The 25,556-nt window shown below is 38.4% G+C and overlaps 1 protein-coding gene across 2 annotated transcripts in view; it reads left to right on the top strand.

Moving 5' to 3' along the window:
• Positions 1-482: 482 nt before the first annotated feature.
• Kyat (Kynurenine aminotransferase) overlaps positions 483-25,556 on the top strand; it is a 157,461-nt gene continuing 132,387 nt past the window's right edge. Inside the window, exons 1-2 of one of the 2 annotated variants that reach the window (XM_067138480.2) lie at positions 483-591; positions 1,056-1,225. In XM_067138480.2, coding sequence (XP_066994581.1) covers positions 1,056-1,225 — 170 coding nt within the window. In that variant the 5' untranslated portion in view covers positions 483-591. Of the gene's footprint in view, positions 592-625; positions 891-1,055; positions 1,226-25,556 lie in introns of those variants that run through there. The other variant, XM_067138481.2, reaches the window with a different exon arrangement.

Below are 25,556 nucleotides of genomic sequence, written 5' to 3'. Positions count from 1 at the left end.
AGTAAGTCCAAAGTAATGTTGCTCTACTCCATTTATGACTATAAATTTTAGTATAGTGCAGAGAGAACGACGCACGTGCGCGTATCGGTACCAGTACTGTATTTGTAGCTTATAACAAAGAGAATGAGTGTTGCGGAGTGTTGTAAATATAATCCTACTGCACGAGAAGCATGTCATTTGCATCGTTTGGCTATCTGTTGACATAGAAACGGGAAGGAAGTTGTCGAAGCTGTGCCAACATCTCACGAGCAACGAACTGACTTGACATGTTTTCCACCTCGAGCGGAAAACACGCCAACATGTTAGAAGTGTTAACCTCAACATTCTGAGTTAACATGCAAAGTCAACTGGAAGACACAATCACAATATACATGTCAATTGTAACATGTTAAATTTAAAGTTGGTGTTAATCAGTGGAGACCGGCCTTAAGATATAGTATGTCTTGCCCAAAACTTCGGGATTCATTCCATATACCTTGAAATACTAACTGTAGACTTTGACCGCATATCCCCTTATCGTAGCTGATATTCATTTCGCACTCCTTTCTGTTTTCCATTCAATGATGGTGTGATATATAATACGGTCATAAGGTACAGAACAGAAGTGCTTTTCAGAACGCTATTCTATCCTCTTTGGTTCTAACTTTGTTTTATTAGAGCGGATAGTCTTGTGCTAACACTGCACGGAAGTAAACCATAACCTTTTATTACCTATTCATATGAGTATGTGCCACTAATTTTTGTGGTGCTTTTCGAGGCTTTAAAGCGACAGATAATTATGCTATCCTACTAAACAATTAGAGTGTATCGTACAGCCCAACAGCAGGTCCTATGCTGCCTAAGCTACTGCCAAGTTAGAAAGAGCTTGGAAAACTAATTTCCACGCTAATGTAATTATGAAGTAAAATGTTTGACATTTATTTCATTAAAGCATGCTTTATCGTATTTCCATGTAACTTCACCTCATTATGTAACCAGCCATAAAATGTATATTGCCCTTTGTGCCCTTGATATTGGCGTGTGGTGGGGCTACAACGCTTGCTTTCTCTCTCCAGATGGTAAACCTCAGACCAGCAAGCCAACAGCTGTGTCGGTTCCTGAAGTCATTCGGTGCAACAAATTCCTCATTCTTCGACAGGAGAAACATCAGTAGAGCTGCAGTGTCAACAATGGACGGAGATAAATTTAGTTTACCTAGTAATTACAGCGCTGAACCCAGTGTATGGTACGATTTTTATCCTAAATTATGTTTTTTAAGTTTGACCATTTCAGAATGTTTTTATTTTCACTATTATTTCAAGTAGTCTGTAATTAGATACTTACTGGTGTAATATTGGTTATTGTAGGCCTATACTATACCTAAGTCAGTGTCAAGTAGGTTTAATTTTCTGGCTTAGCAACTAATTTTAAAAAATCTAAACTGTATTTGTAAGTTAACTTGTCTGCAAATAATCATATTTTTGCCTCCGAATTTTTATCGCGCTTATTATTTCCAAACAAACGCGGCGTGTGAATGATGCATTTAAGGCTGTCAGAAACAAACCCTTACAATCTTATGATGCATAATGTATTTTGCGTGAAGTGTTTTTTATAATAATTTGGTTACCCGTTTTTACTGTAGACCTAGTGTTTATTGTGTAAGGCTGTCCATAACTGACAGATATTGACAGCTGAAATATTGTTTAAAGGGGCCTAACATCTACGTCATCGGCCCGAAATATTTCTGCATGGTGCTATGGAATTTGAACTGGCCCTTGATTGGATTTAAATTATTTGTTAAAAATACGTCATTTAGAAACTGTTAGGCCCTATTTCTTCTGTATCTCTTAGTTGGAATGTAGTAAATATTCCAAACAAAATGGAATTGAAAATGTTAGGTAAGTAGGGCCTACTTGTAGAACTTAGACTTCAAAATATATGTCTGAGTTCATTAGACTTTGTGTCTATTCTTGGAAAGCCAAAGAACAAGTTTGATATTTTAAATAGAATTCAACTCAAATCAACAGTTACAACCATATGGCACAGTAATCAAGACTCATGGTAAGAATTGGTTGGATGTCCAGAAGACTTTAGAAATGAGTTTAATGTAACTGTTGAAGCAGTAATAGGTGTTATTTAATGATAAAGCTGGCTGAGAAAAATGGGAGATGATGAACTGAAATTTGAACCAATCATTTTCCTATATCTAAGTTATATCTGCTGTGAGGTAGATTCATCTGTACAGTGCTTTAGAAGCCTTATTATGAGAAATAGTTAATTCAGCTACTTTGTAAATTGTAGGTATTGTCTAGTGATGGAAATGTATGGCCTCTGTCATGCAGAAATTTGTAGTATTCTTCATTGTTGAAATCTGTTTTATGTTGCAGAAATATTATACTTGGTAACAAACATCCTAGAAAGAAATTGCATACCAAAAGGATATATAAAAAAATCAACAGTTTTAACATCATCACAAAGAAAAATTACTTGATCTTTGAGAACACTGTTTGATATTTACTGTGAAGATTTCCAAAATCTTATGTAACAACAACTGACATAATAAGATAATATACTGACACTTATAGAAAAGTATCTCCAGACAATAATGTACAGCTACTAATTCATATCGGTGAACTATCGGGCTAGTAGGCCGTGCGGTTAAGGGCGCACAGCTGTGAGCTTGCGTCCTGGAGATAGTGGGTTTGTGCCCCACTGTCGGCAGCTCTGAAGGGATTTTCTATGGTTTCCCATTTACACACCAGGCAAATGCTGGGGCTGTACCTTAATTACGGCCACGGCTGCTTCCTTCCCACTCCTAGCCCTTTCCTATCCCATCGTCGCCATAAGACCTATCTGTGTCGGTGCGATGTAAAACTAATAGCATATCAGTGAACTAAACCAAAACCTACAGTATGTAGCAGAATATGAATCCTACCGAACCATTCAACTTTTCGACTATACTTCTCTGTTACTAAAGACTTCAACTGGAATCATGAGTTGAAGATAAACAGAAAACTTACTATACCAGGTGTATGCATAAGTTTTTGCCAGTTTTTCTGGTAAAGAAAACACGTAATTTTCAAGGGAAGTTCATTTTTCATTTATTTAAAATATTGGCCATCGGATTCTACACATTTTGCCCATCTTTTAGGTAAGTTATGAATACCATGCCAGAAAAACTGCTTGTCTCTTGGGGCAAACCATTCATCGAGCCATTTTCCAACTTCTCGAAATTGCTGAAGTGCTGCTCTGTGAGCGCATGCCCCATTGATGCGAAGAGGTGATTGTCAGATGGCGCCAGGTTGGGGCAGTGCGGGAGGTGCAGAAGGATGTCCCATCCAAGTGATTTCAAGGTGTCTTTCACTGGTTTTGCTGTGTTAGACGGCTCATTGTCGTGTAACAAAATCAATTTGCCATGTCTTATGGCCCATTCTGGTCCCCTTTCGATCAATGTGTGATTTAAATTAATCATTTGTTGGCGATAGCGTTGTGCATTAACGGTTTCGCTGGGCTTCAAGAGTTCATAATACATAATAGCGCTCTGGTCCCACCAAACACGCAAGCATGGTCTTCTTGCCGAAGCGATTTGGCCTTTGTGTTGAAGGACCGGCTTCGCCAGATGACAACCACGATTTTCTCTGCTTTGGATTTTCAAAATACATTTTTCGTTACCCATCACAATTCGGTACAGAAATTATTTTCTTTCGTGGCGTTGAAGCAGCATTTCGCAAGTGATTTTGCGATTTTCCATTTGCCGTTCATTCAAATCGTGTGGGATCTATTTACTGAGTATATCGATCTTCCCCATTGCTCATAAACGTCTGCTGATTGTTTCTTGTGGCACATTTAATGCTTGTGCCTATTGCTGTTATGTTTGAGTCCAGAGCACACACTGTCTTTCACATAGAAATCACCATGTTTAAATTGTCAAAACTATGTCTCACATGTTCTAATCAATGGACCGTGCTCACCATATGTTTATACCAGCAAATGATGACTTTCCACAGCCTTTCTCTTTTGATTACATAAGAAAAGCAATGCGTGCTGCAAATGTTCTTTTTCAGGCACAAACATCGACAGGTTCACTGAACGATAAAACACAGATGCTAGTGTTTGGCAGACTCAACTTGTGTGTGGTGGTAGGTTAATGTCAGACGAACAAAATGACATATTGTGTAAAATTCATACGCTGTGTACTGTTCGCTGGCGCCATCTCTTAGTGAAACCAGAAAATACTTATGCATACATCTGGTGATGGACAGCTTCTGTGGTTTCCTATTTTCATACCAGGCAGATGCTAGGGTTGTACTTGAATTAAGGCCATGGCTGTTTCCTTCCCAGCCCTAGCCCTCTCCCTTCCTTGCGTTGCCAAAAGCAAAATAAATGAATAAATAAATGACACCCTTATCCACAACGAACCGCTCAAATAACGTAAGCACTTCGCATTTTGATTCGTGTTACTCAGCCTTAACTACACCTACTCTTCACACAGAAGATTACAAAGGAGAATTTGCTGAGCTGAGTTGTTCAGACAATAGAGCGCTGCCCTTCTGAGCTCAGTTGGGAGGTTTTATCCCAGCTCTGCCCAGTGATATTTGAAGGGGCTCCAATATGCCAGCCTTGTGTTGGTAGATTTATTAGCATGTATAGAACTCTTGTGGGGCAACATTTCAGCACTCCAGCATCTCCTAACACCATAAAATAGTTAGACGTAAAACCAGTAATATTATTATTATTACAATGAAAAATTCATCATTATCTGTGGATACTTCCAGCTGTCTAGGTAGGATTTGTGTGAATGATATGCCTCCATCAGTTTCTTCATCTCTCATTGCATCTCCCTATGTCTCTTCCTTTTATTGTTAGATCATCTTTAATTTGGTCCAACTACCTCCTCCTGGGATGTCCAACGGGTCCTTTTCCAGGCACCATTCTCTCTGAGAACTTCCTGGGAATCCATGTCTCCTGCATTCGTTGTACAGGGTCAAACCATTTCAGATGTGCAGCTCAGTCTTTCCTTCATTGTCAAGTTCACTTACATGTCTCTTCTGAAGTAATTATTCTTGTGGTGCTGTCCGTTTTTGTCTTCTGCATGCGTGATCATAGAAACATTTCAGTTGTTTGTAATTTACTAATGTCTCGCCCACTGTTGGCAGCCCTGAAGGTGGTTTTCCATGGTTTCCCAATTTCACACCAGGCAAATGCTGGAGCTGTGCCTTAATTAAGGCCACGGCCGATTCCTTCCCACTCCTAGACCTTTCCTATCATATCGTTGCAATAAGACCTATCTGTGCTGGTGCGACGTAAAACAAATTCTTAAAAAATCATATTTTCCATGGCCTCTTTATCCATCCCGTTGCTGCTGATATTCTCTCCCAGGTATTTAAACTGTTTTGTGACCTTAACTTCGCCATATTTCGTCTTCATTGTTCTCTTCACATAGCCTAATTCCTGTCCAAGCTCATCATCTCTGTTTATGTGAAGGAGATTTTTAAACCTGTTTTCTCGGCTATCTCCTGTAGTTCATTTATCTGTTCTGCTTCCTGTTCTGTCTCGGCGAAGAGTGCCAAATCAAATCAAAATCTCTTTATTTGCAAATGAGGTGTCTACCTCGGTGGCAAATAGTACACTAAAATACATTATTGTCAAGCACTAAATATTAAATTAACAAGAGAAGAAAATTTTCTTATAATACAATATTATACAATTTACGTTAACAATGTTTTCTATTAAACACACAGCTCATCCTTAATAAATTTATATTGTTTACAAAATTCTACTTATAATATCTCCTGTACTACTTACAAATATAGTCAACTGATATACAGTATGTAGAATTACTTCAAATGATACTATACAACTGGTATAAGATTAATATTTACATTGCATTTATTTATTTACTTTTTTTTTTGTTACCCGTTCCGGAACCTAAATAGCATAACGACCGGGCGAGTTGGCCGTGAGCGTAGAGGCGCGCGGCTGTGAGCTTGCATCCGGGAGATAGTAGGTTCGAATCCCACTATCGGCAGCCCTGAAAATGGTTTTCCGTGGTTTCCCATTTTCACACCAGGCAAATGCTGGGGCTGTACCTTAATTAAGGCCACGGCCGCTTCCTTCCAACTCCTAGGCCTTTCCTATCCCATCGTCGCCATAAGACCTATCTGTGTCGGTGCGACGTAAAGCCCATAGCAAAAAAAAAAATTTAAAAAAATAGCATAACGACCTGCTGCGTCTTAACCAGAGCCCCTTTTGCCACCACTTTTCAGAGTTCCTGAAGGGCCTTCACAGCTACTGTAGCGGTCCCAGGGCCCTCGAAGTCCCCACTGTTCTTCACCCCTACAGGCAGTCCCCTACTTTGGCTGTCCAAACTCCTTAGACCAGGGGATGGAATTAATTTATTCACACACATTATTATTTTATTTACAATAACCTGCACTGGTTGAATGCCCTCTAACACTTCATTTATTTTCTCTGTTGCTGTTTATTCTCTTCTTGAATATCTGTGCAGATTTTGGAAAAGGATCAAACACTACCCCTGGTAAACTGTTCCACTCCTTCACACCCTTCCCAATGAATGAAAATTTACCCCAATCGCTTCTGCTAAAATTCCTTCTAATTTTATATTTGTGGTCAGTCCTGCCGGTATAATTATTTTCCAACTGAAGCCTCTCACGGAAATCTTCCCATGCTGCTTCTCTTGTATAGGCTCTATATAATCCTATAAGTCTAGTTTTCTCCCTTACTTAAAGTTTCCCACCCAAGTTCCTTTAACATTTCTGATTCACTACTCTTTCTCCTGAAATCCCCTGTTACAAATCTTGCTGCTTTCCTCTGCATACCATCTAGTTCTTTTATTAGGTATTCTTGGTGAGGATCCCAAACACTGTTTGCATATTCCAATAATGGACGAACCATACTTAAGTAACTTTTTTCTTTTAATTCTTTGTTGCATCCTTTAAGTAGCCTCATTATGACATGTAACGATCTGTATGCTTTCCCAACAATATCATCAACATAACCCTTCCAGTGCAAATTACTTTCAAATCTTACACCTAAGTATTTGCACTTGTCATCTTTTGGGATAACTACCTCATCCAAAGTATATTCAAATTCAGTTTTAAAGCTCCTGTTTGTAAAAGTTGTAACAGTTGATTTGCCTCCTTTAACCTTCATATTATTTTCTTCAACCCATTGTTGGATACTCTCAAGGTCCCTTTGTAATTCTGAACAATCCTCAATGTTGTTTATTTCCCTATAAACAATTATATCATCTGCATACAATCTTATTTTTGATGTTATATTGTTCCCTAAATCATTTGCATATATTAAGAAAAGGAACGGACCGATTATACTACCCTGTGCAATTCCCTTCCAAACTTTCTCTTCCTGAGATACATTATTTCCTACTTTGACTTTCTGAACCCTTGAATTTAGAAATGTTTTTATCCAACGTGTAACCCTTACGTCCAATCCTATTCCCTCCAATTTCTTTAATAATATTCCATGTTCCACTCTATCAAAGATTTTGGAAAGATCTATGGCTATGCAATCTAACTGACCTCCTGATCCAATTGATCTGATATGTCCTGCTGAAATCCCACCAGTAGTGCCTCACAAGAAAATTTCTTCCTAAATCCATACTGGCTCCTCATGAACCAATTTTTATCATCACATATCCCTCTGATGTAATTTGATATTAAACTCTCCAGTATTTTACAAACTATACTGGTCAGTCTGATTGGTCTGTAGTAGTCTGGTTTCCTTTTTATCACCCTTTCCTTTAAAAATTGGTATTATTATAGATTCCTTCCATTCCTTTGGTATTACACTATTATTTATGACATTGTCAAAGAGAAATTTTAAATAAGGCACTATGTACTACCCCATTGTCTTTAATACCTCCCCAGTAATTTGATCACTTCCTGCTGCTTTTCCTTGCCGAAGCAGTTGGATTTCTCTGAAAATATCTTCATTTGTGAATGAGAAGCTTCTTGTTTCCCTCTGTGTCTCTCCCTCTCTATCTTCTGTTTCGGTTTCCAACTCCTGACAATCATCTACTGAATCTCTGAATTCCCTACTAAATAGGTTTGCTTTCTCAGTATCTGTTAAATAGTGTTCACCCCCTTCTCCTACCCTTGTAGGAATTTGGATTCGTTTTCCTTTTTGATTCCTGATATATGAATACAGCTTTTTCCATTTCCCTTTGTGGTCATTACCCTCTTGAAGTATGCCATTCATATAATTCTCTTTTGCTTCCTTTTTCACTCTATTCAGTTCCCTCATTAGCTGTTTTCTAGTTTCTCCACTCTCCCTACCCTCTTTGATTTTCCTGTTTACTATTCTACATTTTCTTTTTAATTTTCTTATTTCCCTTGTATAATAAACAGGGTCTGAGGTCATTTTACCCTTCTTAACAGGTACAAATCTCTTCTCTCCTTCCCAAATGATTCCTTTAAATTTAGCCGAAAGTGTATCCACGTTACTCCCTTCACTTATCCAACAACTGAATTGTGATTTAAGGTAAGTCCCAAATTCATCAACTTCAGTTTTTCTGTACAATTTCTTGTCTTGTGTAACCCTCTTATTAAGCCTCTTTGGTACAAGTCCTACATCCATTATTACAGCCTTATGGTCTCCTATTCCTTCAATTACCTCAGTTTTATCAACAATTTCCCATGGTTTAACCAAGAATACATCTAGTAAGTTATTGAGACGAGTCGGTTCTTGTACTACTTGTGTAAATCCTCCCTCCCAAATTAACTTATTTGCCAGTTTCTGTTCATGGGCTTCACTAGCAGCTCCATTCCATTCAACTTCAGGCAAATTTAGATCTCCCCCAATTATTACCATATCATTATTATTGTTTTTATGAGTATAATCTATTATTTTCTCAAATATTTCCATGTCTCTTTCCTCTCTTCCAGGCCTGTATGTTCCTATAATTCCCACCTCCTTCATATTATCACAGACTAATTTTATCCCTAATATTTCATCCCTTTCATCAGTAAACCATTCATGTGAACAGTAAGTTTCCTTCACCAGAATAAACACCGCCCCTCCCTTTTTATCTCCTCGGTCTCTACGATAGACTGTGTACCCTTCTCGAAATACTTCTCTATTACCCACCCCTTCTCTCAACCATGATTCCACTCCTATCACCACATCGGTCTCATAAGATTCCATCAATGTACCAAATTTTAACTGTTTATTTACTACATTTTGACAGTTTACCAAGAGCAATCTCAGACCCCCTTCCTCCCTAAAACTTGACTGTTGCAATTGGGTAACTTGAAATTCCTTACTATCCTGAGTTTCATTTTCTAGTTGACTGAGCCAGCTTGAAGTACAGCTGGCTCTTTCTACTAGTTTTCCTGGTCAGTATTATAACTCAAGGGAGTTGCCTGTTTTACAGTACATATCTTAAGATTAATAAAATCTAGAACAATATTTCCTATCTTTCGTTTACCTGAATTGTTTAGATGGAGGCCATGTTTTGTATAACAGTATCTCTCAAAACTGCTGCATTCAATAACTTGAGTATTCCGAAAATGTTTACAAATTTTAACAATATCTGTATTGACCCTGTCCACTTCAATGTTCACACACGAGTCTCTACGCAAATCATGCCTGTGGGGCACGTTCACTACAAAGACGTTAGTGTGGGTCAGCTTCCCTAGTGTATGTTTAAGTTGTGATCTTACATTTTTGGCGTCATCGTGAGCTACGCCGTTCATCCCTCCGATGATAAGCACTGCATCGCCACTCCTGAAGTCCCTAGTTGCTTCTTCTACGTTTTCCAGGACACTGCTGATAGAAGCTCCTGGATATATTTCTCCGGTTGCTGCTATATTCTCGTCGTTAATCACTCCCGCAATTCCCCTTCCTTGGCTATCACCAAACACAGCTACCTGTGCTGATTTAGGCCTAACTGGGTCTTGAATCTGAATTCTAGGCCTAAATCATCAGCAAAGGCCAAACACTTGGGTTTGACATGTTTATTTTTACTACCTATTATAGCACCTGTTTCCACAGTGTTTTCATGACCTTATCTAGAACCACGTTGAAGAGTGTTGGGGATAAGCTGTCACCCTGTCTCATACCTGTTTTTATCTGGAAGGGTTTGCTGATCTCTCCTTGAAATTTCACTTTGGTTATGGTGTTTGTTAGTGTTAACCTAAATAAGTTCAGTGTTTTTTGATCGTGCCATATTCTCTCAAAAATTCCATCAATGTGTGTGTATCTATTGAATCGTATGCTTTTTGAAAGTCAACGAAAGAGATGATGATGTTCTTTGCTTGAGCATTGTAATATTTGATTATCATTTTTAGACTCAAGATATGATCCTGACAAGACCGCCCTCTCCTAAAGCCACCCTGATACTCTCCGAACTTGTGGTCAATTTGCGGTGTCAGTCTGTTCAGTAGGAGTTTAGAAAAAATCTTACACGTGACAGATAAAAGTGATATTCCACGGTAGTTGTTGACGCCTGTTTTCGGTCCCTTTTTATGTAGCGGGTGTATTAATGCCACTAGCCATTCTTCTGGTATTTTTTCATCTCTCCAAATATTCCGGAACAGTTCTGTCGCTTCAGTGATAAAGACATCATTGGCTATCTTCCACAGTTCTGCTATTACTCCATCTTCACCATATGCTTTGTTGTTCTTTTGGGAGTTTATTACTTCCCTGACTTCTTCTTTGTCTTCTGGTTCGGAATCTGGGTTCTGGATTGTGTCCTTCTCAATCTCCAATTTTTCCTGTGGTGATTCACAGTTAAGGAGTCGTCAAAGTACTTTGCACGGATCTCACAGTTATCTTTATTGTTCAGGGCAAGATTTCCGTCTGTTTTCTTGAAATGCAGGCTCGGTGCTATATAGCCTTTGATTCTATTTTTAAAGGCCCTATGGAATGATCTAGTATTGTTTTTCTTGGTTCATGGTGTGGGTTACTGTAGTCACATCCTAGATCGTGAACCATGGACAACGGCTGAGTGGCCTAGTAAGTGGTCCTGAGAGTCGGGATATCAGTTGCTATGGAATGGGAGTGGGCATCTCGTGGCCCTCCTTGTGCTCAGGCGGCTAGGACTATACAATTCACCAGTGGTCCATAACCCGTTAGAGGAGAGATCCTCACTTGGACTAGGCCTATGTACAAGTAGGGTAGCATCCTGCTTCATGAATTTACTGAGCTCAGAACATTTTAAGCAAGCCTCGGACCTATGGGAGTAACGGAGTCCCACTCCCATTTGACAGGCGAGGGACTCCTTGGAAACAACTTGGCGAACGAATGGAATTCGATGGGGAGCTATCAATATTAATGGGGCTTATGGAAGAAAGAAAGTAGAACTGGCTGTGTCAGCTAAGAGCATGCATCTGGATGTGCTAGGAGTAAGTGATATTCGGGTAAGGGGAGATAACGAGGAAGAGATAGGAGATTATAAAGTGTACTTGACGGGTGTTAGAAAGGGAAGGGCAGAATCTGTGGTAGGGTTGTTTATCAGGAATACCATTGCATGCAACATAGTTTCTGTTAGGCATGTAAATGAGCGAATGATGTAGGTAGATTTGTCAGTGGGAGGAATTAGGACTAGAATTGTGTCTGTATATTCACCATGTGAGGGTGTAGATGATTATGAAGTTGACAAGTTTTATGAAGCATTGAGTGACATCGTGGTCAGGGTCAACAGCAAAGATAGAATAATGCTAATGGGCGATTTCAATGCGAGAGTTGGGAATAGAACTGAAGGATACGAAAGAGTGATAGGTAAATGTGGCGAAGATATGGAAGCTAATGGGAATGGGAAGCGTTTGCTGGACTTTCGTGCTAGTATGGGTTTAGCAGTTACGAATACATTCTTCAAGCATAAGGCTATTCACCGCTACACATGGGAGGCTAGGGGTACAGATCCATAATAGACTATATCTTAACCGACTTCGAATTCAGGAAATCTGTTAGGAATGTACGAGTTTTCCGGGGATTTTTTGATGATACAGACCACTATCTGATCTGTAGTTAACTAAGTATATCTAGGCCTAGGGTAGAGAAAGTGAAATCTGTCTGCAAACGAATAAGGGTAGAAAATCTCCAGGACGAGGAAATTAGACAGAAGTACATGGATATGATTAGTGAGAAGTTTCGAACAGTAGACAGTAAGCAGGTTCAGGATATAGAAAGTGAATGGGTGGCATACAGGGATGCTGTAGTAGAAAAAGCAAGGGAATGCATAGGAACAGCTGTGTGTAAAGATGGGGAAAGGCGAACATCTTGGTGGAATGATGAAGTGAGAGCAGCTAGTAAACATAAAAAGAAGGCTTATCAGAAATGGCTCCAAACAAGGTCCGAGGCAGACAGGGTTTTGTAAGTAAATGAAAGAAACAGAGCGAAACAAACAGTTGTTGAATCCAAAAAGAAGTTGTGGAAGATTTAGGTAATAACCTGGAAAGGCTAGGTCAAGCAGCGGGGAAACTTTTCTGGGCATAATGAAGAATCTTAGGAAGGGAGAAAAAATGGAAATGAACGTGTTATGAGTAATTCAGGTGAACTCATAGATCCCAGGGAATCACGGGAGAGGTGGATCGAATATTTTGAACATCTTCTCAATGTAAAAGGAAATCATCCTGGTGGTGTTGCGAACAGCCAAGCTCATGAGCAGGAGGAAAATGTTGTTGGTGAAATTACGCTTGAGGAAGTGGAAAGGGTGGTAAATAAACTCAATTGTCATAAAGCAGCAGGAATAGATGAAATTAGACCTGAAATGGTGAAGTATAGTGGGAAGGCAGGGATGAAATGGCTGCACAGAGTAGTAAGATTAGCATGGAGTGTTGGTACGGTACCTTCAGATTGGACAAAAGCAGTAATTGCACCTATAAGCAAGGGAACAGGAAGGATTGCAACAACTATCAAGGTATCTCATTGATTAGTATACCAGGCAAAGTATTCACTGGCATCTTGGAAGGGAGGGTGCGATCAGTTGTTGAGAGGAAGTTGGATGAAAACCAGTGTGGTTTCAGACCACAGAGAGGCTGTCAGGATCAGATTTTCAGTATGCACCAGATAATTGAAGAATGCTACGAGAGGAATAAGCAGTTGTGTTTATGTTTCGTAGATCTAGAGAAAGCAAATGACAGGGTACCGAGGGAAAAGATGTTTGCTATACTGGGGGACTATGGAATTAAAGGTAGATTATTAAAATCAATCAAAGGCGTTTATATTGACAATTGGGCTTCATTGAGAATTGATGGTAGAATGAGTTCTTGGTTCAGGGTACTTACAAGGGTTAGACAAGGCTGTAATCTTTCACCTTTGCTGTTCGTAGTATACATGGATCATATGCTGAGAGGTATAAAATGGCGGGGAGGTATTCAGTTAGGTGGGAATGTAGTAAACAGTGTGGCTTATGCTGACGACTTGGTCTTAATGGCAGATGGTGCCGAAAGCCTGCAGTCTAATATCTTGGAACTTGAAAATAGGTGCAATGAGTATGGTATGAAAATTAGCCTGTCGAAGACTAAATTGATATCAGTAGGTAAGTAATTCAACAGAATTGAATTTCAGATTGGTGATACAAAGGTAAAACAGGTCAATAATTTTAAGTACCAGGATGGTAATATAGTAAGTGAGATGAATCAAGGTGTTATAAAGCTAATGCAGTGAGCTCGCAGTTGCGATCAACAGTATTCTGTAAGGAGGAAGTCAGCTCCCAGACGAAACTATCTTTACATCGGTCTGTTTTCAGACCAACCTTGCTTTACGGGAATGAAAGCTGGGTGGACTCAGGATATCTTATTCATAAGTTAGAAGTAACAGACATGAGAGTAGCAAGAATGATTGCTGGTACAAACAGGTGGGAACAATGGCAGGAGGGTACTCGGAATGAGGAGATAAAGGCTAATTTAGGAATGAACTCGATGGATGAAGTTGTACACATAAACCAGCTTCGGTGGTGGGGTCATGTGAAGTGGAGGAGGATAGGTTATGTAGGAGAATAATGGACTCTTCTGTGGAGGGTAAGAGAAGTAGAGGGAGACCAAGGGGACGATGGTTAGACTCAGTTTCTAACTATTTAAAGATAAGAGGTATAGAACTAAATGAGGAGGCCACAACACTAGTTGCAAATCGAGGATTGTAGCGACGTTTAGTAAATTCACAGAGGCTTACAGAGTGAACGCTGAAAGGCACAACAGTCTATAATGATAATGTATGTATGTATGTATGTAATGTTTCATCCATTTCTGTGACTTCTGCCCTAAGGTGTTCTCTTCTGACTCTTCTCAGTGTTTGGTGTGTTTGTTTCCTTATTTCTCGTGATTTTTCCAAATTTGTCAGTCTTATTCTCATTCCATGATTTCCATGCCTCAAATCTTTCTTTTTCGCATTCTGCATTCCACCGTGCATGCTTGCTCGACGTTTCGTAGATGCTAATTCAACTGCTGGCTCCTGCAGATTTTTTGTCACTTCATTCCAATTTTTTGGCACCTGTAGCTTTAACCTGTAGTCTTCCCTCTTTTCTTGGATGGGTAATTCACGGTCAATTTTTGGCACTCTATTGCCACAGGTATGTGTTTTTCGTCCGGGTATGAAATTCATCTGTGATAAGTAATGGTCTGATGTTACATTTACCGCTTTTCTAACTTTGACGTTATGAATTTCCTTGTAATTGTTTTTGGATAATGCTACATGGTCCGGTTGGAATTCACCTAGCAAGGAGTTTGGTGATACGCATGTTTTCTTTTTGTTGGGGCGTGCTTTGAAATGGGTTGACATGAGTTTTAAGTTGTTCATATTGCAAAATTGATCAGTCTTTCTCCGTTTTTATTCGTCCTGTTGTGTGCCGGATATTGTCCAAGTATTTCAATGTACTTCCTTTCCCACCCCACTTGTGCATTGAAGTCTTCCAGGAGAATTTTGATGTTATTTTATGGGATCTTGTGTATTTCATCCCCCAGTTTGTCCCAAAACTCTTCAACCAAATCGGGGTTCCTTTTATTATCCTTATTTATTGGTGCATGAGCATTTATCAGCGTGTATTTCTTATTTGCTGATTTGACCGTCATGAGTGATAGTCTTGAGTTTACACTCTTGAAGTCTACTATAGTGTTTAGAAACTTTTTGTTTACTACAAAGGCTGGTTCCCAGTTTTGGGACGTTTTTTCATGATCTTTTTTCCGGCCTTTCCTTGGAAGATTCTGAACCCATCTGATTCAAAAGGTTCTTCATCCATGTACTGCATTTCCTGGAGGGCCAGTATCGAGATGTTGAGTCTATGTAGTTCCGCTGTTAACTGTTTCAGTTTTTCAACCTGAATATGAATGAATGAATGAATAAGGGAGTTGGATGTTGAATGTTCCAAAATAGTATTTTCTCTTATTCTTGAATTTAGCAATGTTCTTGTGGTGCTCTGATTCACTCATGAGCTTCAAAATGTCAGGCACCCTGGAATCCGAAAGCCTGATTTTGTCTTCAGGGTAATTTAATTCGTAAGAAGCTTGTTCCATTATATTAATATTCATTTTAGGGGTTGGACATAGTCCAACATTGTAAAACTAAGGTTGTTAGCCATAGAGGGCCTCATGATGTTTTCTGGCAAAAGGCAGGCATTTTCTCCTACCTTAAATTGGTATGGTTTTCCCGCCAATACTCGGGTGGCTAACGCCACATCCCTACGCCTCCTTTCTCTATATTATTGTTCAAGATTTGCTATTTTTTAAACATCTCGTGGATTTGTTTTTGTTTCTGAACATCCTTGTTTTTCTTTGTTACATTTCAGTTTTTAATAGCCTTTCTCACTCTTTCATACCACCAACTATTTTTTTTTTCTCCTGTTCTCTTCCTCCTCTTACACAACAAATTTCTACCACACAGTTAACTATTGTTGTTTTAAAACAAGTTCCATTCTTCATTTGCACTTTGTGTTTCATTTCTTAGTAACTTTAATAGGTCCAATGAGATGGTATGAAAATTAGCCTTTTCAAGACTAAATTGATGTCAGTAAGTAAAAAAATCCAAGAGAATTGAGTGTCACATTGAGGATGAACTTGATGGATGAAGCTATACGCATAAACTGGCTTTGGTGGTGTAGAGTCATGTTTGGAAAATGGAGGAGGACAAGTTACCTGGGAGAATAATGGACTCTGTTATGGAGGGTAAGAGAAGTAGAGGGAAACGAAGACGAGGATGGTTGGACTCGGCTTCTAATGATTTAAAGATGAGAGGTATAAAACTAAACAAATAGAGGATTATAGTTAGTAAATTCACAGAGGCTTGCAGGCTGAACGCTAGAAGGCATAACAGTCTATAATGAAGATTTAGCCTATGTATGTATTTTATATTACCATGTTTTGAAAGGACTTCTTATGTATGTACAACCTTATAATTCAGGTCACCGAGCTCGATAGCTGCAGTCGCTTAATTGTGGCCAGTGTCCAGTATTCGGGAGATAGTGGGTTCGAACCTTGAAGATGGTTTTCCGTGGTTTCCCATTTTCACACCAGGCAAATGTTGGAGCTGTACCTTAATTAAGGCCACGACCGCTTCCTTCGCACTCCTAGCTCCTTCCTGTCCCATTGTCGCCATAAGACCTATCTGTGTCGATGCGACGTAAAACCACTAGAAAAAAAAATCAGGTCTGGCAATAGGGGTCTGTGGTCACTGTCGAAACACTTGCATGGGATAACTTTTATGTTTTTCACTCCTTCTTTAATTAATTTATCCATTATCACATAGTCAGTAACTGTTTTTGATCTTCCATCCAAGCTGTATCTAGTTATCTTATGGCTGTTTTGTTTCTTTAAGAAAATATTCCTTAATCAAAGTTTATTTCTTACATAGAGGTCAAGGACATATTCACCCTCAGTATTCCTTACTCCATGCCCAAACAGACCCATCATGTTCTCATAGTTAGATCTTTCTTCTCGAACTTGAGCATTGAAATCCCTAATTGTACTTGGTCTTCTTTCAACTTCCTTCTATTTTGTCTCAACCTTAATATATGGGTATTCCTCCCTTCCATAATATCGACTTCTGTATCTCTTCACTCTTGACTGTCAGTTTAATCACTTGTACAGTTCCCACTCTCAGTTTAGTTTATTTAAGTAGCCTGCTTGGTGGCCGTGATTGCTAAGGTGAGTCTACACAGTCTAATATTATGGTTAGTTGGTTCAAGTCTCATTGGTGGAGAAAAAGAATTAACCTTCAGATTGTTGGCTAGCAGGGTAGGAGAGGTGGTGGTATAAAATTTCTAATCACTAGATTGCATACCAAAAGCTTGAATTCGGTTCCAAACCTCTCTGCAGTGTTCATGTGGAGTTAGGACATGCAACGTTGTTGATGGTGATTTGTCCGTTGGATGGAGACGTTAAGCCTTGAGCAGCGTATGTTCTGACATTGGATTTCTCCCTCTTCCTACCTCTTTCTCCTCCTCATCATAATCATCCACATCCAGGCATGCAGGTCGCCCATGGCGTCAGGTAGAAAGATCTGCACTAGGCATGCCAAACATGTCCTCGGATACTCCCAGTACTAAAAGCCATACAATAAAAATTAATTATATAAAGTCTAATCTATCTGGAAGAGGAGAGCCATGTTCTTTGGACATATCTACAAAATGAACCTGGGAAAACTGGCCAGTTAGATAATAAGGTTGTTTGAAACTAGGAAAACTATGGTGCACTGGTGAAGGACTTGGAAAAAATAGGAATACTAGAAATCAAAATTGGCAACAGGGATGCTTACAAGTCGAGGATCAAGACCACCAAGAGTTTTCAAAAAAAAGTTAGATCCCGCACCCAACCACCGTGATTACAATAATATATTTGAAATAATAACACAACAATAAAGAATAGATTTAAAGGAATTGGCATAATACCTAAACTTATTGATGGCATAGGTATGAATGCAGTGTTTCTTGGTCATGATACAAGCTGTGTGGTATACGATATGCCGTGACAGGCTTTCAGAATTCAGTGATAAATTTATTATCCCTTTTATTTCCTTGCATAATTTAATTGTAGTTCTTATGAGACAAATTCTTATTACAATACTAATGATGATGATAATAATAATATTACTGGGTGAGTTGGCGGTGTGGTTAGGGGCGCGCAGCTGTGAGCTTGCATCCGGAAGATAGTGAGTTCGAACCCCACTGTTGGCAGCCCTGAAGATAGATTTTCGTGGTTTCCCATTTTCACACCAGGCAAATGCTGGGGCTATACCTTACTTACGGCCACAGATGGTTCCTCCTCAGTCCTAGGCCTTTCCTATCCCATCATCGCCATAAGACCTATCTGTATCGGTGCAACGTAAAGCAGATTGTAAACAAATAATTTATTATTATTAATAATAATATTTTATGTGGCTATTGCTAGCCTGGCACAGCCCTTGTAAAGTAAACTATCTAGTGAGGGAGGTGGCATTGCCATGTATGGGAAACTGTGTGTTAGTTTGGTGGAAGTAGTGTTGTGTGTTAATGTGAGAGGTTCAGGAACTGGGGATGGTACGGACACCCAGTCCCTGAGCCAAGGGAATTACATGTAATAAATTTCATATAACATACTGTATTGACTTATAGTCAAAAGAAGATAACATTTCTTTAATAAATGTTATCTTATTCCAAGGGAATTAACTATTTAAGATTAAAATTCATCAGTCCGGCTGGGAATCAAACTGAGGGTCTCAAGAACTGAAGGTCTAGATGCTGACCACTCAGCAATGGATCCAGACAAATTCTTTCTATACAGGTATAGCCGTCTAGTGAATATGATCATTTGATTAGTCATTGTTTATCATCCAGGTGATAAATGAAGAATATTAAAGTTTGTTATAGAACAAACTAATATTCTATTTGAAACATGGAAAGAGATATTGGTGAAAGAATTCTGTAAAACTTTGCAAACACTGCACTGTAAGATAAGTTCCCTTTGATTGTATTACATCATGAGGTGTTAATGGCAATCAGTGTTCTCATATCTGAGTATGCCATTGCTTGTTCTTTTTATCTTAATTCGAGCTTACTTAGGTGTGACAAGGAAGGCTATACTTACATAACACTTAATGCATGGATTTAGTGGATCATTGACCTTCATTTCACTCTCTCGTCCTAATCCACTTTATCTCTTCATATAAGCATTGTATGCTTAACAGATTGGACCAAGCTGTTGGAAATTCTGAAGGTGATCAGGATAAGATATCGAGAACGAAGAATTATCTACAATCTGTATAAAAATCAATCTGTAGGGTTTTGAAAAAGAAGCAGCAATCCAGAAAGGAGTGAGGCAAGTTTTCAGATTGTCCTCCTTACTTTTCAGTGTTTTACAGGTAGTAAAGGAAATCAAAGAGGAATTTGGAAAGGGAATCACAATCCAAGGAGATGAGATCAAAACCCTGAGATTTGCTGATGATATTATTTTATCTGAGACTGCAGAAGATCTGGAGATATTCCTGAATGGTAAGGACAGAGTCTTGGGTAAGGAGTACAAGATGAAAATAAATAAATCCAAAACAAAAGTAATGGAGTGTAGTCGAACAAAATCAGGTGATGCAGGAAATATTAGATTAGGAAATGAAGTCTTAAGGGAAGTAGATGAACATTGTTACTTGGGTAGTAAAATAACTAACGATGGCATAAGTAAAGCGGACATAAAATGCAAACTAGCACAAGCAAAGAATGCCTTTCTTACAAAAACAAATTTGCTCACTTCGAACATTGATATAGGAATTAAAAAGATGTTTTTTAAGAGAGTGGCATTGTATGGAAATGAAACATGGACGATAACTAGCTCAGAAAGAAAAAGAATAGAAGCTTTTGAAATATGGTGTTACAGAAGAATGCTGAAAGTTAGATGTATAGATCAAATCACGAATGAAGAGATACTGAATCGAATTGGTGAGAAGAGATCGATTTGGCTAAATTTGATGAGAAGAAGCGATAGAATGATAGGACACATCTTAAGATGCCCAGGACTTGTGCAGTTGGTTTTTGAAGGAAGTGTAGGTGGTAAGAACAGTATGGGTAGACCAAGGTATGAATATGACAAGCAGATGTAGGATGCAAAAGGTAAGCACAGGATATGGTGATATGGAGAGCTGGATCAAACCAGTCTATGGACTGATGACTCAAACAACAACATGCTTAACTGCCAGGTTTCAATGAGGCCGCCCCTAACCTGGAGAACAGACACCTTTTGCAGGCGCCTGTGATCTGAAGAACAGACGCTGCATACTGTACTTATTTAATTAATTAATTAATTAATTTATTTATTTATTTATTTATTTATTATTTATTTATTTATTTATTTATTTATTTATATTTTATTTATTTATTTATTTATTTATTTATTTATTTATTCAAAAATTATATTTGTATACCTGTTATATACTGTTTCTACTCACATCAGTTATGATGTGTTTTTTTTCCGCTTCATATACAGATATAGTTCATTTATGTTCATATGGCTTGTAAATTTAAAAATATAGAACAATCAGTGAAGAAAGTCTCTAACAATGTCTAGAAAATTATTTTTAGCATGAGAAGAAAATGTCCATGTCTGATATTCTCACTGGAACTGAAATAACACGGGTGATCACATGCATTTTCAGCTATCAGTAATATATGTTTATACCAGGAAGAGCTCCACTTAATGCCGTGTATGTATGTATGTATGTATGTTCAGTCCGTCAGCGATGCCACTGGTGAGATCCTCAACAGCTCTGCCATCAGCTGTCATAGATGGCCTAGGCATCACTGAAGAGGCATACTAGGGAAATGAGGAGTGAGGTAGTTTCCCGTTGCTTTCCTCTCTGAGTCAGAGTTGCTATTACATATCGGTCTGCCAAGTCCACTGAAATGCATACACCAACCGACCCTAGGAGCAACATTTTCACACCATTCATAGCAGGGCTGGCTGCATAAGGATTGGCATTACTAGCATTGCTCATACCTCAGTCACTTTCATATTGTCAAAGCCAAGGAAGGATAAGACAGAGACAGATCTAAGAAAGTAACAAAATTGCTCTAGCCTATACCAGAAGACATAGTGCACTGTAAACACTAGGTCCTGCCAGCAAAGGTGGACTTAATGCCATACTCATATGATATTATAGAGGTGGATTAAGAAAAAATTAATCTGGAGAAAATTCCTGTTTGAAACCCCTAAGTTTTGCTTTAAGATTAAAAAAAATGTTGTTCACAAATTTTGAAGTAACCTGCATTAGATAAATCAACCACAGCAATCTTCATCCACTTTAAAATATTCTGCTAAAGTTGTATGTAGAAAGATAGGAACATATAATGGGCTAAACACAATGATAGGTCAGTGTCACAAACTTCACATCTTTATGCACTGCTATCTTCTAATAGATGGACTCTCTTGTTTTCATGTTTGTCCTTGTCTCCTCCTTCTGTTACTCCCTCTTCCCACATTAGTCTGTCATTATGTTTATTCTGTTATGTTTTGCTATTCACGTTCCTATCATCAGTACCAGTTTTTATACATCTAATACTTCTCAGCCCTTGATGAACTTGTTTCTGATAAACACAGGAAAAGAGGCGATATATGAGGTATTTATGTAACTTAATATGAATTTATCTGTTTGAAGATAGGAGTGTATGAAGATGTCGAGATCATCATTGCCTCTTCCCCTGTTCCTGTGATTAATGAAATGTCTTCTTATCCTACACCTACATCAAAGATGTGTCAAGACTGCTCAATGAGTGTTGAAGCTTTCCTTGAAGTAGAAATGAGCTCGCTGGGGCCTGAGAAGAAATGGATGTTGAAGAACTGGCTTTGAGGAGTAGAGAGGCCATCTGTTTTTAAGAGGGCAGTGTATGAAAATGTGGAGATTGTTCTTTGTCTTCTTGTATTTTCATGTTTGTCCTCTCTTCTTTCTGTTGCTCCCACTTCCCATTCTGACCTATCATTGTGCTTATGCTGTTATGTTTTCCTATTCATGTTGCTATCTTTCTATGAAGGGAGTTCAATATATAATACAACCCTTTTTTTCCTTCTAAAAACAGGTTGTTTTTATTGAGGATTCAAGTACACCATGTTATTCCCCAATCCTTTTGCTACAATACCCTATTTTTCAACATAATCTCCGTTCAATGCTATGGCCTTACCCCACCATAATGTGAGGGCCTCTATGCCTGCATGGTACCACTCGACTGGTCGACGTCGGAGCCAATATAATATAACTATTTATAATAGTTTATTTAAATCCGCCTTGATCAATACACTCATTAAATGAAAGAAACATTATTAATTAAACCATACATGTTTCGGGAAATCTCAACCATTCCCTTCATCAGTGGTTAGATCAAAGAATAACACAATATGACACAATCTTTTGTTTTACAATTTGAAGGAGTATTGTGTCCCAATACATCATATCAAAGAGTAAAGAGAACTTATGAAATATTGTAAAAATGATCAATACATACAATTTTGGTTGAACTGAATGAGAACACTATACAAATTTAGGATCTTCAAGTTCTTCTTCTTTTTGTTCCTTAAATGATTATATGCTAGCCTAAACAGTGGGTTATCTTCTGTACTTTTCTCATTTAAACTTGATTCAGAATTACATTTTTGTGTAAGGTAAATTTCTAAATTTTTCAAAACATTCACCAGTTTTCCCTTTCTGGTCGAATGTAATAATTTCATGTCATTGGAAATGTCTGTAAATTTATGATTCATTTCAACCATATGTTCTCCCATTGCCGAAATTATTACATTCGACCAAAAAGGGAAAACTGATGAATGTTTTGGAAAATTTAGAAATTTACCTTACACAAAAATGTAATTCTGAATCAAGTTTAAATGAGAAAAGTACAGAAGATAACCCACTGTTTAGGCTAGCATATAATCATTTAAGGAACAAAAAGAAGAAGAACTTGAAGATCCTAAATTTGTATAGTGTTCTCATTCAGTTCAACCAAAATTGTATGTATTGATCCTTTTTATAATATTTTATAAGTTCTCTTTACTCTTTGATATGATGTATTGGGACACAATACTCCTTCAAATTGTAAAACAAAAGATTGTATCATATTGTGTTATTCTTTGATCTAACCACTGATGAAGGGAATGGTTGAGATTTCCTGAAACATGTATGGTTTAATTAATAATGTTTCTTTCATTTAATGAGTGTATTGATCAAGGCGGATTTAAATAAACTATTATAAATAGTTATATTATACATTCAGACCAGTCAATACGGACCAAACACAATATTAACCTATCATGGTTAAGTTTATTAACAGTCGGAGCCAATGTCGTACTGTATCAAGAACTTCTCCATCATCCACGTAGTGCTTCCCGTGGAGTGCATCCTTCATTGGGCCAAACAGATGGAAGTCAGATGGCGTGAGATCCAGGCTATAAGTTGGATGAGGAAGAACAGTCCAGATCAGGCAGGTTTGCTCGACCTTCTCGTAATGATGAAACATGCCTCGCCCTACAACTCACCATCCATTTGTCCACTGCCAGGTCTCCGTAGACATTCTGCAAGCGCCTGTGAATATCTGTGATGCGCTGGTTTTCTGCCAAAACAAACTCTATAACTGCTCTCTGTTTGGTACGCACCTCAGTTACAGATGCCATTTTGAAGGCTTATTATAGCACTGCCACCTGTTGGAAATTAATGAAACTGTATGAGACGAAGCAGGAATATTCAAAGATATCCCAAACCTAATTCCAGTTTTTAAAAAACCCAAATTGGCCGAGAAATAAAATGTGTTATGTTATATATTGAATGCTCCTCGTATATATGACTTCTTTTATCATTTACAATAAAAAAAGCTTGAGAGTTTTCTGTCCCTCTCTTCATTTGCTTCCTTAGCTGTAAAAAGGCCTTCGACTACGTTTATTGGGAAAAGTTGTGGCATGTGCTAGATGAATTTGGTGTCCCACCTTACCTTATAATCACTGATGAAAGGTCTGTATGATTGCAATACTGCGGCTATAAAGGTAGATGCATCTTGTCCCCTCAACTTTACAATGTTTATAGTGAGTATTTCATAACAAGGGCTCTTTATGATTGGGTTGGAGGCATCTCAGTTGGTAGGAGAAAAATTAACAACTTGTTTGCTGAGGACACCACCCTGCTTGCCAGCAGTGAAGAAGAGCTTTCAGATATGTTAACAAGTGTGAAGAACCCAAGTCTTGAGTATGGACCGAAGCTCAACCTCAGTGTCCAAACTCATAGTGATTGATAGAGCAGCACAGGTCGAGCTCACAGGTCGTTTGATTTTGGATGTAGTACACGACTTCGTATACCTTTGGTCAACTATCAGTGATATGAGAAGTTCTGAGAAGGAGATAAGGAGAACGATTTTGCTAGGACAAGTCACTATGATGGAATTAACCCGTTAATGCCGTGCGTGTTCATATGATCACGGCCTGCATTCTTTCATTTAGATTGCTCTCAGTGCTTTGTATAGCGCTGGAATTGATTGCTGACTGTGTAGATCAATTCAAGAAGCATGTGGCAACTGTGTGCGAGCATATTATTACGTGATACATATCGACTCATTGTTTTGGTGCACTTTCGTTTCGTGTCATTGTCACAGCAGCTGAATCATGATGGCGCGCTTCAAGTAAGTTTGATATTTCACATATATTTATGTTCAGATTACACAACTCATATGCTTAACAAGTTTAGGAGTGATCTATGTTCACATTATGATGCAGTTAATTTACATTTAACAGTAAATATTACTCCCGTAGGCACTTAAAACATTGCGTGATCGTATGATCACGCTAGGCGCTTGTATTAGCTATTCACCCTGTGGGTGTATTTGATGGTGGAAGTTATGATACCTGTTACGATTACTGTTATACATCAATTTTCATTGAACAACTTTATTCGATTTACGGTCATCTATTCTACATTTAAATAAATTGCGACTTGTTGACATATATGCAGCTACAAAAGCTTGTTTCCCTTTTTACAGGGACATTAGGCTCCAAGAAGTATTAGATATTCTTGAATCGGACGAACCAATTGGAGATGTTAACAGCATTTTTATTGAACCTCCGGAAGCTAATATTCACTCCGACGAAGATTCAGGAGATGAAGATGGTGGTTTGGTTGATAACCTCACAGGTCGCCAGCTTTTAAGTAAGGCAGAAATTGTACTCGCTGGCAACGATCGTATAGGAGGCGCAGACGATGATCCCGTATCAGCAGGTATTTTAGATCAGTCATCTAGCAAGAAAACTAAACTTCAAATAATAAATCCTGTGTGGAGTAAGGATGACAACCGATATTCAGTTGGGATATTCCCGGAAGCCGATTTTTCCACCTTATCCGGCAAATCTCCTACAGTGTGCTTTGAACTAATGTTTGACAACGAAGTGATGGAGTTCATGATTCAAGAATCAAGCAAGTTTGCCTTGTTTAAGAATTGTGACGACCCAAAAATATCTAAGGAGGAATTAAAAGTATTTCTTGCTGTGTTAATTCTTTCTGGTTACAACAATGTGCCTAGCAAACGATCGTATTGGGAAGCAGCGGATGATGTACGTAATACACTTGTAAATGCTATGAGAAGAGACCGCTTTCTGGAAATTTGTCGCTTCATTTGT

Source organism: Anabrus simplex, chromosome 1 (genome assembly GCF_040414725.1).
Source record: "Anabrus simplex isolate iqAnaSimp1 chromosome 1, ASM4041472v1, whole genome shotgun sequence".
NCBI lineage: Eukaryota > Metazoa > Arthropoda > Insecta > Orthoptera > Tettigoniidae > Anabrus > Anabrus simplex.
Note: the sequence above shows the minus strand (reverse complement) of the source record. Positions and strands in the feature narration are given on the sequence as shown.